Raw genomic sequence first — 14,918 nt, 5'->3', positions numbered from 1 at the left:
CCCCGTAAGTGAAAACGACAAAACTCCCAGAATGCAACGAGTAGAATCCCTACGTCAGCAGTGCCTAAAAGGAAAGGAAGCACATGCGTTTACTGGCTGTTGGAAACTAATATTTGATATAACAGGTATTTTTCAAAGTTCACATGCCATCTGACAATCCAGAATCTTTGACCTACAGTAAAGATACACATTTTTTGCAGTTCAGATTTACAAGGTATGTAGCAAGTGGCTCATTTTAAGTGTATGTGCGCGTTAACTCTAGTGAAAACTGCTCGTTAGCTAGCTAGCTACCAATACTTATAATTACTACGTTAATAATATATTGTCTAATCTTCTATAATTTCACAATTTAACAGCAAGCATAATTCTGACAATTAGCCATTTGTGTTTGTACGATACCGGCATTTCTGCTTGACATAGCTAACGTTAGCTAGCTAACGTGGGACAGCTTGCCACTTACTTTGCCCAAACAAAACATACATTTGATGGAAACGTTAGCTAGCTAGCTATCACACTAACGTCGTTAAGGGTTGACCGTTTGAAATGCTACGCTGTTGTCAGTTGGGATTTTAACATGTAAATCTTTTTGGGGCAAGAAAAAATGGGCTGCATGCCAGCAAAACCACAACACTAAACCATACATGTATTACACTATGCCACTGCTACACTGGGCTATCAGCGGAAACTTCATTTAGTGCCCTTTGGCTGATTAGTCTTTAACACATTTGGTTTCTACTGACAATTGAGATGTACAAACTAGGGTATAAGGAGACGACAAGCAGATAAGAGGCAATCATAGCCAGTATGGGGCAGCAGGTAGCCTAGTGGTTAAAGCGTTGAGCCAGTAACTGAAAGGTTGCTGGATGAAATCCCCGGGCTGACAAGGTACAAATCTGTCGTTCTGTCCCTGAACAGGCAGTTAACCCACTGTTCCTAGGCCGTCATTGAAAATAAGGATTTGTTCTTAAACTGACTTGCCTAGTTAAATAAAGGTAAATAAAAATGTCACAATAGACAGTCTGCTTAAACTAGTAACACACAAACAATTGTACATTTTCATTTCTTTATTGAACACACCGTGTAAACATTCACAGTGGAGGGTGGGAAAAGTATGGGAACCCTTGGATTTAATAATTGGTTGACCCTCCTTTGGCAGCAATAACACCAACCAAATGTTTTTTGTAGTTGTGGATCAGACCTGCAGAACGGTCAGAAGGAATTTTGGACCATTCCTCTTCACAAAACTGTTTCAGTTCAGCAATATATTCTTGGGATGTCTGGTGTGAACTGCTCTCTTGAGGTCATGCCACAGCCTCTCAATTGGGTTGAGATCAGAACTCTGACTGGGCCACTCCAGAGGGTGTATTTTCTTCTCTTGAAGCCATTCTGTTGTGCTCCCTCCACCATACTTTACAGTTGGGATGAGGTTTCGATGTTGGTGTGCTGCGCCTTTTTTTCTCCACACAGTGTTGTGTTCCTTCCAAACAACTTATCTGTAGTTTCATCTTTCCACAATATTTTTCCAGTAGCGCTGTGGAACATCCAGGTGCACTTTTGCAAACTTCAGAGGTGCAGCAATGTTGTGGCTTCTTCTGTGGCCATGAACACCATTCTTATTTAGTGTTTTATGTATCGTAGACTTGTCAACAGCGATGTTAGCATGTTCCAGAGGTTTCTGTATGTCTTTAGCTGACACTCTAGGATTCTTCTTAACCTCATTGAGCATTCTGCACTGTGCTCTCTCTAGGGAGAGTACCAACAGTGCTGAACTTTCTCCATTTATAGACAATTTGTCTAACCGTACTGATGAACATCAAGGCTTTTAGATACTTTTGTAATCCTTTCCAGCTTTATGCAAGTCAATAATTCTTAATCTTAGGTCTACTGAGATCTCTTTTCTTTGAGGCATGGTTCACATCAGGCAATGCTTCTTGTGACTAGCTAACTCAAAAGCTAACCTGGACTCCAGGTTAGCTGACTCCTGACTCCAATTAGCTTTTGGAGAAGTCATTAGCCTGGGGGTTCACATACTTTCCCCAAACTACACTGTGAATGTTTAAATTATGTATTCAATATGGACAAGAAAATACAATTTGTGTTATTAGTTTAAGCACACGGTCTATTGTTGTAACTTAGATGAAGATCCGGTCAAATTTGATGACCAATGTATGCAGAAATCCAGGTAATTCCAAAAGGTTCACATACTTTTTCTTGCCACTGTACATTTTTTTAATACATTGTTTGCAAACTGATATGTGACATGTATTAATGCCAAATAACATGCAAAACAGGCAAATTTTTATTTTTTCTTAAAATATGGGGGTCAAAACAGGTGGGGTTGCCACTGCTCTGAATGATGGGTCACCACTGCCTGTTATGCATTAAGCAGCCTGTGCTTCTCATTAGACGTTTGCTATCTAACTTATTCTGTCCCACTGACATTCATAAAGAACAGTTGACTAACAACAGTGGTGATGAAAACTGATCTTTCCACAGCTGGCAAACTTCAACGATGTCACAGGCTACTAAACGCAAGCATGTTGTCAAGGAGCAGACACTCGACGACTACGTCACACCTACAGAGAACCAACAGATTGTGAGGGTTAGTATCTGTGCTGTCAGACATGACAGCTGTTTTACTGAACACACACAACAAAGACTAGCCTAGATGTCTGCCATCCTGATTCGGACTCATTCAGCGACTACCAAACAGATAGGGTCAGTGGATGAAGCAAGAGGATGGGAACTTTTAAGTCTTTCTTCATGTAAGCTGACTGACACACACATCTCTGCTGCACCTGTAGTTAATTACCTGTTTTTGCATGCACATTCTACCAGTTTCTTTGTCATACCAATCCACTCTCTCTGTACCTGTCTCCATGCAGGTTCTTGGTAGTCGTGGCAACAACCTGCATGAGGCTGTCACGGCCCAGGGGGAGAACTTCCTGATCAGCATGCCCCCAAAATTCCGCAAGAACCTCTGGATTAAGAGAGGTAACATGTCCCCTTATACTAGAGTGCATCCCAAATGGCACCATAACGCTGTTTTGTTTTTAAATATCTTATTTTAAAATATATAGGCCCATTATCTTTTCAATATACTTTGTGGTTTTAAATGTTTAAAGTCAAATAGAATTGTGAGTTATAGATCACATTGAAACCAGGTCTCAGAACAGATCTACTGCTTCGATGTGCCCTATTTCTATGCTTCCCGCTATTAAAGGTGCAATATGCATAAATCTCTCAGCCACATCCTTGGCTAAAATTCGGAGATTTTGCCTAATTTCAGTTTGTGATAAAATGAGCACTAAGTGTAGATAATCATTGTACCATCTAAACCGCTGTGAAATATCTTTCCAATAACCAAAAATATTAGATTTTCAGCTGTTTGAACCTGGTGTACAAAACCTAAAGTAAAAGATGCAAAAACTAAACAACAGTTTAAGTGACTGCTTTTTTTGCGTCTTTTACATTCGGTTTTGTTCAACAGCTTCAAACAAGCTGAGAATACAATATTTTTTCTTATGGAAAATATATTTTTACAGCAGTTTTAGATGGTACAATGATTCTTCACACAATGGCTGCTTGTTTGTAGCATAAACTGAAATTAGGCGAACTTGTAAAAAAAAATGTATAACTAGAAAATGGTGGAGCGACTTCTGAATATTGCACCTTTTAAGTTTACACTGAGAATGTTTTTTTTGTACCGTTTGGACCATAGACATTAAAACCAGTAGATAGTGATAGCGCTGACGTCATCCATGTATTCCTATCGAAAACTTCTAATGAAACTGGAAGTATTTGAATCACGCCATATTAAGAATCATGGTGAAAATGGCTGTAACTATGGTCGATGAAGTCATTTTCATTCTTCCTGAGCGCATCAACCCAACACTGCTATTGACTTCGGCATCTATAACAGATACCACATGAATTCCGTGTGCATGAGGATGCGAGCCTCCTCGTAGCCTGCCAGTCCGTGATTGGTCTGTCCGCATGTGGTCCTGTGTGACGATAAATGTAGTCGTCAGAATGGATCACTATTTAATTAAATACCTCTTTGTAGTGAACTTGAAAATAATTTGCTGTGGCGATAGAACTAATAAACACATTTTAGAGCTGTAAATGGCTGTAATTTACATTGGTTTTCTAGGACAGACCGGGGCTTTTGGCACTGCTAGTTCGTTACGCAGTAGCCGACCAGCAGAGATTGTGACTTTAAGCCCCAGACCAGATACTGGGGGGCTTTGTTTGGACAAGCCGGCTGATTGTCCTGAATTTGAGTGGCTAGTTTGCATATGTTTTCTGCATACCTGTATGTCAGTGTGCTTTCTTTTGTGGTTCAACCACCTCAATGTCATAATGACAGAAACACTCTGGATTAGTTTCTACTGAACACAATGAAGGTCTTTGTGTTCCTCTCAGTATTGGTTTGTTATTGTAAACATGGCATTGCTCTCCCCCCTCCCAGGTGACTATGTGATTGTAGACCCTATAGAGGAGGGAGAGAAGGTGAGGGGAGAGATCAGCTTCATACTCTACAGAGACCACATTCAGCACCTGCAGAAACTCACACTCTGGTGAGTGCACCTTGGACCCATAGTTCAGTATATCCAGTTCAAGTCGCAAGTTTACAAACTCTTTTTTTTCTCCATTTTTTTTTTTCAACCACTCCACAAATTTCTTGTTAACAAACTATAGTTTTGGCAAGTAAGTTAGGACATCTACTTTGTGCATATCACAAGTCATTTTTCCAACAATTGTTTAGACGGATTATTTCACTTATAATTCACTGTATCACAATTCCAGTGGGTCAGAAGTTTACATACACTAAGTTGACTGCCTTTAAACAGTTTGGAGAATACCAGAAAATTATGTCATGGCTTTAGCCTATCAGAAGCTTCTGATTGACATCATTTGAGTAAATTGGAGGTGTACCTGTGGATGTATTTCAGGCCTACCTTCAAACTCAGTGCCTCTTTGCTTGACATCAAAATAAATCAGCCAAAACTTCAGAATAATTATTACTATTATTATTATTATAAGTCTGGTTCATCCTTGGGAGCAATTTCCAAACGCCAGAAGGTACCACGTTCATCTGTACAAACAATAGTACGCAAGTATAAACACCATGGGACCACGCAGCCATCATACCGCTCAGGATGGAGATGCGTTCTGTCTTCTAGAGATGAATGTACTTTGGTGCAAAAAGTGCAAATCAATCCCATAACAACAGCAAAGGACCTTGTGAAGATGCTGGAGGAAACGGGTACAAAAGTATCTATATCCACAGTAAAACGAGTCCTATATCGACATAACCTGAAAGGCCTCTCAGTAAGGAAGAAGCCACTTCTCCAAAACCGCCATTAAAAAAAGCCAGACTATGGTTTGCAACGGCACATGGGGACGAAGATTGTACTTTTTGGAGAAATGTCCTTTGGTCTGATGAAACAAAATTAGAACCGTTTGGCCATAATGACCATTGTTATGTTTGGAGGAAAAAGGGGCAGGCTTGCAAGCCGAAGAACACCATCCCAACCATGAAGCATGCGGGTGGCAGCATCAGGTTGTGGGGGTGCTTTGCTGCAGGAGGGTGGCATCATGAGGAAGGAAAATTACGTGGATATATATATATTGAAGCAACATCTCAAAACACCAGGAAGTTAAAGCTTGTTCACAAATGAGTCTTACAAGTGGACAATGACCCGAGCATACTTCCAAAGTTGTGGCAAAATGGCTTAAGGACAACTAAGTCAAGGTATTGGAGTGGCCATCACAAAGCCCTGACCTCAATCCTATAGAACATTTGTGAGCAGAACTGAAAAAGCATGTGCGAGCAAGGAGACCTACAAACCTGACTCAGTTACACCAGCTCTGTCAGGAGGAATGGGCCAAAATTCACCCAACTTATTGTGGGAAGCTTGTGGAAAGCTACCGAACCGTTTGACTCAAATTAAACATTTAAAAGGCAATGCTACCAAACACTCAATTAGTATATGTAAACTTCTGACCCACTTGGAATGTGATGAGAAATAAATAAAAGCTGAAATCATTCTCTGCTATTTTTCTGACATTTCACATTCTTAAAATAGTGGTGATCCTAACTGACCTTACAGGGAACTTTTACTAGGATTAAATGTCAGGAATTGTGAAAAACTGAGTTTAAATGTATTTGGCTAAGGTGTATGTAAACTTCCGACTTCAACTGTACATCCACGTATAGAAATAACATGCAGAAACGCATGTAGCCAGTAAACCCCATTTTAGTGAGCACTTCTATTACCTTGCCATAGTAACTACAAGTCCACCACCACCACATCCGACAAACATTGTTTTCCCCTGCTCTTGTGAAAATATGAAGAAATTATCTTAATCCCAACAGGATGTTTTTTCTGACACACACACAGACTCATATGTCACCTGTGAATGAGAAGACAATTAAACAAAGGTTCAATTATAACTGAATCAAGTGAGTTCTGCTGGCACTATTTTTCATTTTTTTTGTGTCTTCTGTTAGGCCTGCGGCCTTCACAGACGAGCCCCCATCGGAAGAGAGAACAGATGCACCACAGCCCAGGGAGGGGAGAAGGGAGGAGAAGGTAGAGGATTGTGGGAGTGATCACAGTACTGACTCAGAGGATGACGAGAGCGATCTCTTCGTCAACACCAACCGCTGTAACGTCCACTACAGTGAGAGTGAGGAAGACAGTGAGGATGAGAAGGATGAAGGGGAGGATAAAGTGGAGAGCAGCTTTTAGTGGGGAAATCTTTACAAGAGACAGTACACCGCTGTGGACAATGTTTACACACATGTCGCCCTCAGAATACACTGCTGCTGAAGAATGAGTTGTGGATTATACTCTCCAGTCCCACCCCATGAATCCAATCAAACAGAAAATCCTGCTATTTCACCATTTATTTGGTGGTTGAACTTAGCATCCCATGGACATAATAGGTTGGGTATATCATACTTATACCACTTGTCCTAGAGAGGAACATTAGCATGCTTTGCTAAACTGCTAAAAAAAGAGGTTAATTGTGGAATTATTGAACTGGTCCATGACATTCCTGACTGAAGAGGTTGTCATAATTTATGTACATAATGATTGTGTAATAAAATCTTTATTGTGGTCTTTCATCAGATTTTTTTTTTTAGTTTAATTAAACATTTGTCTGTCTGATTCAAAATTATATAATCAAAGATTAAAGTTTTGTTTAATGTTCAGAAAAACATTAAAGTGCACAACATTAAAGTGTCAGAGGGTTATTTGCACATTTATTTACTCATTAACCTGTTTCTAATACCCAAACCTCAGATAAATTGGCAATTATGCACTGGCAGTGGTTAAATCAGTAAAATTGATTTATCTAAAAATGTTTGTTGCACCTCATAAATCTGACTTAAGCCCTTAATATATATTTTTCTCATAACTAGCCTCCGAGCCCAGAAACTGAGCATGAGAATTCATGCCCACAGCAAGGAACCGAAACCTGTTCAATAGGAGGCAGTTGAGCTATGTATGCAATGCACATGTATGGCCTTCACAGTGACAGTCATCACAGATGACTGTACCAATTAAGTCATTCTGGTTTATACTTCAATAAATACTTCCAAACAAATGTTTCGTCAACATTCAGTATTTCTCTCAAACGTAGGTCCACCTTTCTCACATTGTGGGGCCTTATTACAGGGCCATTCTCAGCTGGTAGCATACCTTTCTCCATCTATCATTTGAGTCGGTTTTAAAGCCTCGTTTATTAATTAAAAAAAAACATTTGTTGGGTTTACAGTAATAATTGGTACTGTTCGCCATTGTCAAGTGGCAGCACACCTTCTCGATAGTCAATCACCATATGTCTGTTTTCTATAATAGGAAAGCCAGTCTGAATGCCTCACTATGAGAGGAAGTTTCCAGGTGTACCCTGTTCTCCCACAAGGCCCTGCATCTTCCCCATTCTAAAATGGCAGCATATCTTCTCGATAGTCAATCACCTTCAGTTTTATAACAACTAGTCAGTGATTACCTCAGTGTGGAGTGGAAGTTTCTGGCATACCCCAAGGGTCTTTCAGAAGGTCCTGCAGGCTCTTCCCTATTCTCAAGTGGTAGCATTCCTTCACCATCACCATCCGTTGTCAGTTTTAAACCAGTCAGTGATTACCTCAGTGTGGAGTGGAAGTTTCTGGCATACCCCAAGGGTCTTTCAGAAGGTCCTGCAGGCTCTTCCCTATTCTCAAGTCGTAGCATTCCTTCACCATCACCATCCGTTGTCAGTTTTAAACCAGTCAGTGATTACCTCAGTGTGGAGTGGAAGTTTCTGGCATACCCCAAGGGTCTTTCAGAAGGTCCTGCAGGCTCTTCCCTATTCTCGAGTGGTAGCATTCCTTCACCATCACCATCCGTTGTCAGTTTTAAACCAGTCAGTGGTTACCTCAGTGTGGAGTGGAAGTTTCTGGCATACCCCAAGGGTCTTTCAGAAGGTCCTGCAGGCTCTTCCCTATTCTCAAGTGGTAGCATTCCTTCACCATCACCATCCGTTGTCAGTTTTAAACCAGTCAGTGATTACCTCAGTGTGGAGTGGAAGTTTCTGGCATACCCCAAGGGTCTTTCAGAAGGTCCTGCAGGCTCTTCCCTATTCTCAAGTGGTAGCATTCCTTCTCCATCACCATCCGTTGTCAGTTTTAAACCAGTCAGTGATTACCTCAGTGTGGAGTGGAAGTTTCTGGCATACCCCAAGGGTCTTTCAGAAGGTCCTGCAGGCTCTTCCCTATTCTCAAGTGGTAGCATTCCTTCACCATCACCATCCGTTGTCAGTTTTAAACCAGTCAGTGATTACCTCAGTGTGGAGTGGAAGTTTCTGGCATACCCCAAGGGTCTTTCAGAAGGTCCTGCAGGCTCTTCCCTATTCTCGAGTGGTAGCATTCCTTCACCATCACCATCCGTTGTCAGTTTTAAACCAGTCAGTGGTTACCTCAGTGTGGAGTGGAAGTTTCTGGCATACCCCAAGGGTCTTTCAGAAGGTCCTGCAGGCTCTTCCCTATTCTCAAGTGGTAGCATTCCTTCACCATCACCATCCGTTGTCAGTTTTAAACCAGTCAGTGATTACCTCAGTGTGGAGTGGAAGTTTCTGGCATACCCCAAGGGTCTTTCAGAAGGTCCTGCAGGCTCTTCCCTATTCTCGAGTGGTAGCATTCCATCACCATCACCATCCGTTGTCAGTTTTAAACCAGTCAGTGATTACCTCACTATAGAGCTGAATTTCCAGAACTATCCCATGGATCCGTCAGAAGTTCCTGTCCCTCGTTGTCTTTCACACTAAATGGATCTATCAGAAGTGTATTCTTTTTCTCCTTCTCCATTCTTAGGATGGTGTTGCTGCACTCTGTCTGGTTCGTAATTATCTCCGACCACAGCTTCATCACCTGAGCAGGGCTACGTTTGTGTACCAGTAAGATAGTGTGGTACGCACACTGCTCTACCCCCTCTTTCTTGGGGAAGTCGAAGGTGAGGAAGGCGGGGTGGTGGATGGGGTGGACCCCAAGCCTGTGGAGGCACATGCCCACGTAGACATCATCAATGGGGTACAGGTGAACTCTCCGGGAGATACGGTTGAGCCGCAGGGCCAGCTCCCCTGAGTACACCACCCCTCCCCCACCCCCGTACGGAGGGTACAGCCCCTTATAGAAACTATCAGGAATAAAGTACTTAGTAGAGTTGACTCTGTTGGGGACAGCCGCTCGTATCACATCCCCTACCATGAATCCCTTCATACCCTCTGACCCGGGCCCCCCTGACTGGATCGTCTGCTCCCGGAGGTAGTCTAAGAGAGCAGGGGTCCGCAACAGGACGTCGTCGTCCCCTTTAAAGACGAAGCGTGCCATGGGGCAGTGGGTGGAGAGCCAGTCCCACAGCAGTACGTCCTTCAGGGTGAGGTTATAGAAGGAGTCGTGGAAGTCCCACTGGAGGATGTCCCCGTAGTGGCTGCTCTCCAGCTGCAGCAACTCACTGATGTCCACATGGGGTTCTACATGGTTCTTCCCCAGGAGGAAGACCCTCCGCACCACCCCGCCTTTCCCCGTCGCCCCTGCCACCCACCCCGCCCAGCCCCATGTCTGCCGGATGGCCTGGCGGTTCTCAAAGTTCAGGCCCTGGGTCTTGATGGCCAGCAGTAGGAGAGGGCCCTGCCCCTTCTTTAGCCCACGTCCACACAGTTTAGCAGGCTCAATGAGGACAGGGTAGTCCCTGAAGTGCATGGAGTACACAAACATCTGCATCTGCAGGGGCAGCTCCTGAAAATCATCCATTTGAGATGTCAAGTTCCCGATCTCAGAGAACCCTGCACTCAAGGTGGGAAGGGAAAGCCGCAAATAGTTTGCATTATTATTATTGGTATCAAGATGGTCATTGTGCTCTTTGCTGGATTTGGGCTTCAGGATGGGATTGTATTGGCGGTCAATGGGTAGCTGGAGCCGGTTCCAGAGGGCCCCTCCGTGGGGCTTGGGGTCCCAGAAGGAGTTGGTGGGGTGTGGGGCCAGGTAGTCATTTCTGGTAAGCCCTGGTGCAATGAAGCTCTCTGGTAGAATTTGTAGGATGGGGGCAGAGCTGCTCAGGCCTGTACTGGTGGTCATACCATAACACACAGCCAGGGTGATATACACACAGAGAGACCCTACCAGGACACAGGGAGCACAGCACAGGCATAGGCACAGGATCACCCGTCGCCACCGGCAATGGCATTGTGCCATTTAACTAGAGAAAAGGAAAGAGCGAGAGGTGGCAAGATACATTTGGAGAAGAGTGAAGAAGAAATGGGTAAGAGTTGTGAGGAGAGAGAGGGATGAATGATAAGGGGAGTGAGAGAGGAGGGGAGGGAAGAGGTGGAGGATTTTATTGCAATCTTTTGTCACTTAAGTCAATACAGCTGTATGACTAACTAAGAATAATTACTTCTGATATTAAGTAATTTAGTATGGTTTTAAGTATGTAAAAACATGAAGTGTGATGTATAGGCTTATTTAAATATAAAGTGTAAAACAAGGCAACAGTAAACGTCTTCTCCCAAGAATGATGCAGCTGATTGCATTTAGGAATGTTAGCAGTGACTGGGCTTATTAGAAGACATCAGCTGTGTGATGAGTTGTGTGCTCACGATTTTTTTTCTTGCCACGGTTAAAATTCAGCTGATAAATAAACGACATAGCTCATGAACAGCTTCTGGAATCAATCTGTTTAAAAAAAAAACGATATAGCACAGGCCTTGACTATAGAATAGCATTATTACAATATTCATTTTGTATTTAGCCAACAAGTGATTTAATAGTCATAAATACGATTTAATAGGCGTAAATAATAGTCATTTCTTGACAAGCAAGCAGCTCTACAGTGTAGGTCTATGTAAACATTTCTTTGCTAATAATGACATCACTGTGATATGAAAAAAAGACGGAAAAGCTGGTGGAACACTTTTGAATGCGTGCGTTGATTAATTTATGAGCTTCCTGCTTCCGCTGAGATGGGTCTTGGTGAGAGTTCCCAGGGTGTAGTCTATTCAGGCGGGGCTCACTCAAGTAAGGCAGATGGAATGTTTTTGTATTTTTTTTGCTTTGAAACCGAATGCTGGTTGATACTAAGTGTGAAACGTCAGACGTCGTCAATGTTTTATATATATTTTTTCTGTTTTGGAGTTTGATCATTTAGGCCTACTACTAGATTAACTGTCCCGGCGTTCTAGACAGATGTTGCCGGGCCAGCGGGCAGCCCTGAACGTCGAGCTCTGCAGTCTCTTTAGCTAATCCACGCCCTGTGCTCCATGTCACCCGCCAAAGAAAAAACGCCACTTGATTATTATGAGCCTAGTTTTCCCTCTCGCTTCGCGTCTTCCTCTCTGGTGTGACTCACACATTTCAGTTAATTACAATAGCTTCTGCCTTGGCCAATTAATACTGTAATGAAACAGGCAGGGAGCAGGTCTCGAACCCACTACTCCCTCCTTTCAAAGAGCGCGTCCTCGCTCACCAGCCAAGCACACGCACTGTCGTGGTTGCGAGGTCCGATCACTTCTGACACCAATGTAATGAAACAGGCAGGGAGCAGGTCTCGAACCCTCGACCTTCGAGCCCGAGGTCCGGCGCGCTATCGCGAAGCATGCTCGTGCGGCGATTTCCGCGCTTATAAACCCAGGGTCGTTACAATACAATTTTGAGTTTGGACATAATAAAGTTTGTAGGTGAAAACGACCTCAGTTGTTGATCCACATGCGCAGATCAAATACACAGTTCGAACGCCGATTAGGGTGTGTACACGTCCTAATAATTCGACAAATGACTCAGAAAACCATGTGTTTTAATCGGGGTGTGCTTACTTCGATTTTGACTTTACGCTGATTAAGATAAACATAGTAAAGTGATTACATGACTATTGCATAATCTGACTACTGTTATAATCAGTTAAAAATCCAAATTATTAGTATACATGTAAACATACTCAATTATTTGTAAATTACACCATAACCTACCTCGATTTATTCTTTTGAAACTAACGTTTTCCCATATGGCTTTAAGCGTTCCTCTTCATATGCCCAATGTATCCATCGCGTGTGCCAACTGATATAAAAACAAAGTCGACCAAAACACAAATTATATAATAAAATAATACAAAAAAATGAAAGGATATTTTCTTTGGTCTTCTCAGACGACCCTGAGACCTAATGGTCCCCTGAAGTGGCCTCCACCTTCACAAACGTTTGTGCGACAGCATGGCCGTAGAGCAAGAACTTACCTATGCAGCAAAAAGGTTGCAGGTATATATATATACGAAGGGCACTCCCCCTCGACTCGTCAGAAATTAGAACAAGAGAGATGCCATACGTTTGTTACTGATGTTTATTAATATAAAGTACCACTCCATTTCTTATATTTCCAGTGGAAAAACGATATTGGAAGTATAAATACACTTAAGGGTAAAACGATTATGTTTTCAGCAAAACTGTTTTGTTTTTAGACACAATGGCGAAATTCAAGGGTTTTGTAATTCAAGGAGTTGGTCTGATGGTGCACTCTGATGTCATCCTTGCAACAGAGGAGCAATTAAGGACAAAAGAGGAAAGGCCCAAGCCCCCACTTGTGCCATGTCAGAGGACACCTGGACCACCCATTGAGATGTGATAAATTAGGTTCTAGGGAGACAGGGGTGGATCTTTAAAATCTTTAAACAAATATTCTATTTCAATTTTGTATCTATTCCCTTCATTGTTGATACTAAACCTACCACAACTGACAGAAATGACTAAATAAAACGTTTCTACTATCTTCCAGAGATAACAATAATAATATTAATACTATTTTAGAGTGAAGATGTTTTGGGGTGGGGGTGCTGTTGAGGATTTTTTTTGTCCCGCTCTGTTGACAAGGATTTGTCACTGCTGATACAGGAGTAACAAAGACCTAGTGCACTAATTTGATTATTATTTATATATATTTTTAAATATTAATAATAAAATAATAATATGAATTGAACAAAAACCAATAGATTTTTTCAGGGGGTGGTGCAGCACCCTCAACACTGCTACTTCTCGCGGCTATGCTCACTGGCCACAATATAGCTAAATATACAGTTAATATCAGTTGAAAAGGCCATTGCCAGTTGTTAATTAAAGAAAAGGAGGACCGAGCACACCCCCATTCTCATCGACGGGGCTGTAATGGAGCAGGTTGAGAGCTTCAAGTTCCTCGGTGTCCACATCAACAACAAACTAAAATGGTCCAAACACACCAAGACAGTCCTGAAGAGGGCACGACAAAGCCTATTCCCCCTCAGGAAACTAAAAAGATTTGGCATGGGTCCTGAGATCCTCAAAAGGTTCTACAGCTTCAACATCGAGAGCATTGTTGCATCACTGCCTGGTACGGCAATTGCTCGGCCTCTGACCGCAAGGCACTTACAGAGGGTAGTGTGTATGGCCCAGTACATCACTAGGGCTAAGCTGCCTGCCATCCAGGACATCTACACCAGGCGGTGTCAGATGAAGGCCCTAAAAATTGTCAAAGACCCCAGCCACCCCAGTCATAGACTGTTCTCTCTACTACCGCATGGCAAGCAGTACCGGAGTGCCAAGTCTCGGACAAAAAGGCTTCTCAACAGTTTTCACCCCCAAGCCATAAGACTCCTGAACAGGTAATCAAATGGCTACCCGGACTATTTGCATTGTGTTCCCCCCCCAAACCCTATTTTTACACTGCTGCTACTCTCTGTTTATCAAATATGCATAGTCACTTTAACTATACATTCATGTACATACTACCTCAATTGGGCCGACCAACCAGTGCTCCCGCACATTGGCTAACCGGGCTATCTGCATTGTGTCCCGCCACCCACCACCCACCAACCCCTCTTTTACGCTAATACTTTTATAGCCTCGCTACTGTATATGGCCTGTCTTTTTACTGTTGTTTTTTGCACTATTGGTTAGAGCCTGTAAGTAAGTATTTCACGGTAAGGTCTACACCTGTTGTATTTGGCACATGTGACAAATCAACTTTGATTTGATTTGATTTGCAAACCACACACTTTGAACTGGGTAATACTTCAACGGGCAGCCCACCCCAGACAAACACCAAGCTGGAAGAGAATACTATAAAAAGTACATGTAAAAATATATATTTTCCCAGTTTCACCTTGATCTAACACAAATCAATGGTTTGTTATCAACATTGTATCAGTGCTTTATCTGTGGAACATTGTGTTGTAAATAGACAATCTTCCCAGGCATTTATTTTGAACTGTCTCTGACTGTTGAGGGTTTCAATGCCTGTCAGGTAGAACTGGAGTTACGAGATGTGCAAACACCTGCTCAACTGCATGCCCAAATCACTGCAATGTATGGAATGTTAAGCATTATGTCAAAGTGTGTGTTGCAACAAC

At 42.5% G+C, this 14,918-nt stretch overlaps 2 protein-coding genes across 3 annotated transcripts; one reads left to right on the top strand and one right to left on the bottom strand.

Moving 5' to 3' along the window:
- The first annotated feature begins 21 nt into the window (after positions 1-21).
- Positions 22-7,138, top strand: eif1ad (eukaryotic translation initiation factor 1A domain containing). 2 transcript variants are annotated; one of them, XM_029662558.2, is made up of 5 exons: positions 22-125; positions 2,497-2,602; positions 2,886-2,994; positions 4,472-4,580; positions 6,518-7,138. In XM_029662558.2, exons 2-5 carry the CDS (start codon positions 2,513-2,515, stop codon positions 6,756-6,758), a joined length of 549 nt encoding a protein of 182 aa, XP_029518418.1. In that variant the 5' UTR covers positions 22-125; positions 2,497-2,512; the 3' UTR covers positions 6,759-7,138. The 2 variants fall into 2 exon arrangements, with proteins under 2 accessions (XP_029518418.1, XP_029518417.1); XM_029662557.2 differs by having other exon boundaries at positions 41-214.
- A 60-nt stretch (positions 7,139-7,198) lies between these two features.
- LOC115130077 (N-acetyllactosaminide beta-1,3-N-acetylglucosaminyltransferase 2-like) lies at positions 7,199-12,754 on the bottom strand. The gene is made up of 2 exons (XM_029660848.2): positions 12,514-12,754; positions 7,199-10,748 (listed from the first exon to the last, which is right to left on the bottom strand). The coding sequence occupies exon 2, from the start codon at positions 10,742-10,744 to the stop codon at positions 9,245-9,247; it is 1,500 nt and encodes a 499-aa protein (XP_029516708.2). The 5' UTR covers positions 10,745-10,748; positions 12,514-12,754; the 3' UTR covers positions 7,199-9,244.
- Positions 12,755-14,918: the final 2,164 nt, after the last annotated feature.

Source organism: Oncorhynchus nerka, linkage group LG6, assembly GCF_034236695.1.
Source record: "Oncorhynchus nerka isolate Pitt River linkage group LG6, Oner_Uvic_2.0, whole genome shotgun sequence".
NCBI classification, from domain to species: Eukaryota; Metazoa; Chordata; class Actinopteri; order Salmoniformes; family Salmonidae; genus Oncorhynchus; species Oncorhynchus nerka.
Note: the sequence above shows the minus strand (reverse complement) of the source record. Positions and strands in the feature narration are given on the sequence as shown.

Excerpts from the sequence above, each read along its gene's own strand:
- eif1ad (XM_029662557.2), top strand. The coding sequence starts at position 144 with ATGCCATCTGACAATCCAGAATCTTTGACCTACAGTAAAGATACACAT. Across the intron at positions 215-2,496 it reads TTGCAGTTCAGATTTACAAG|CTGGCAAACTTCAACGATGT; the intron begins GTATGTAGCAAG and ends ATCTTTCCACAG. Across the intron at positions 2,995-4,471 it reads GAACCTCTGGATTAAGAGAG|GTGACTATGTGATTGTAGAC; the intron begins GTAACATGTCCC and ends CCCCCCTCCCAG.
- LOC115130077 (XM_029660848.2), bottom strand. The coding sequence starts at position 10,744 with ATGGCACAATGCCATTGCCGGTGGCGACGGGTGATCCTGTGCCTATGC.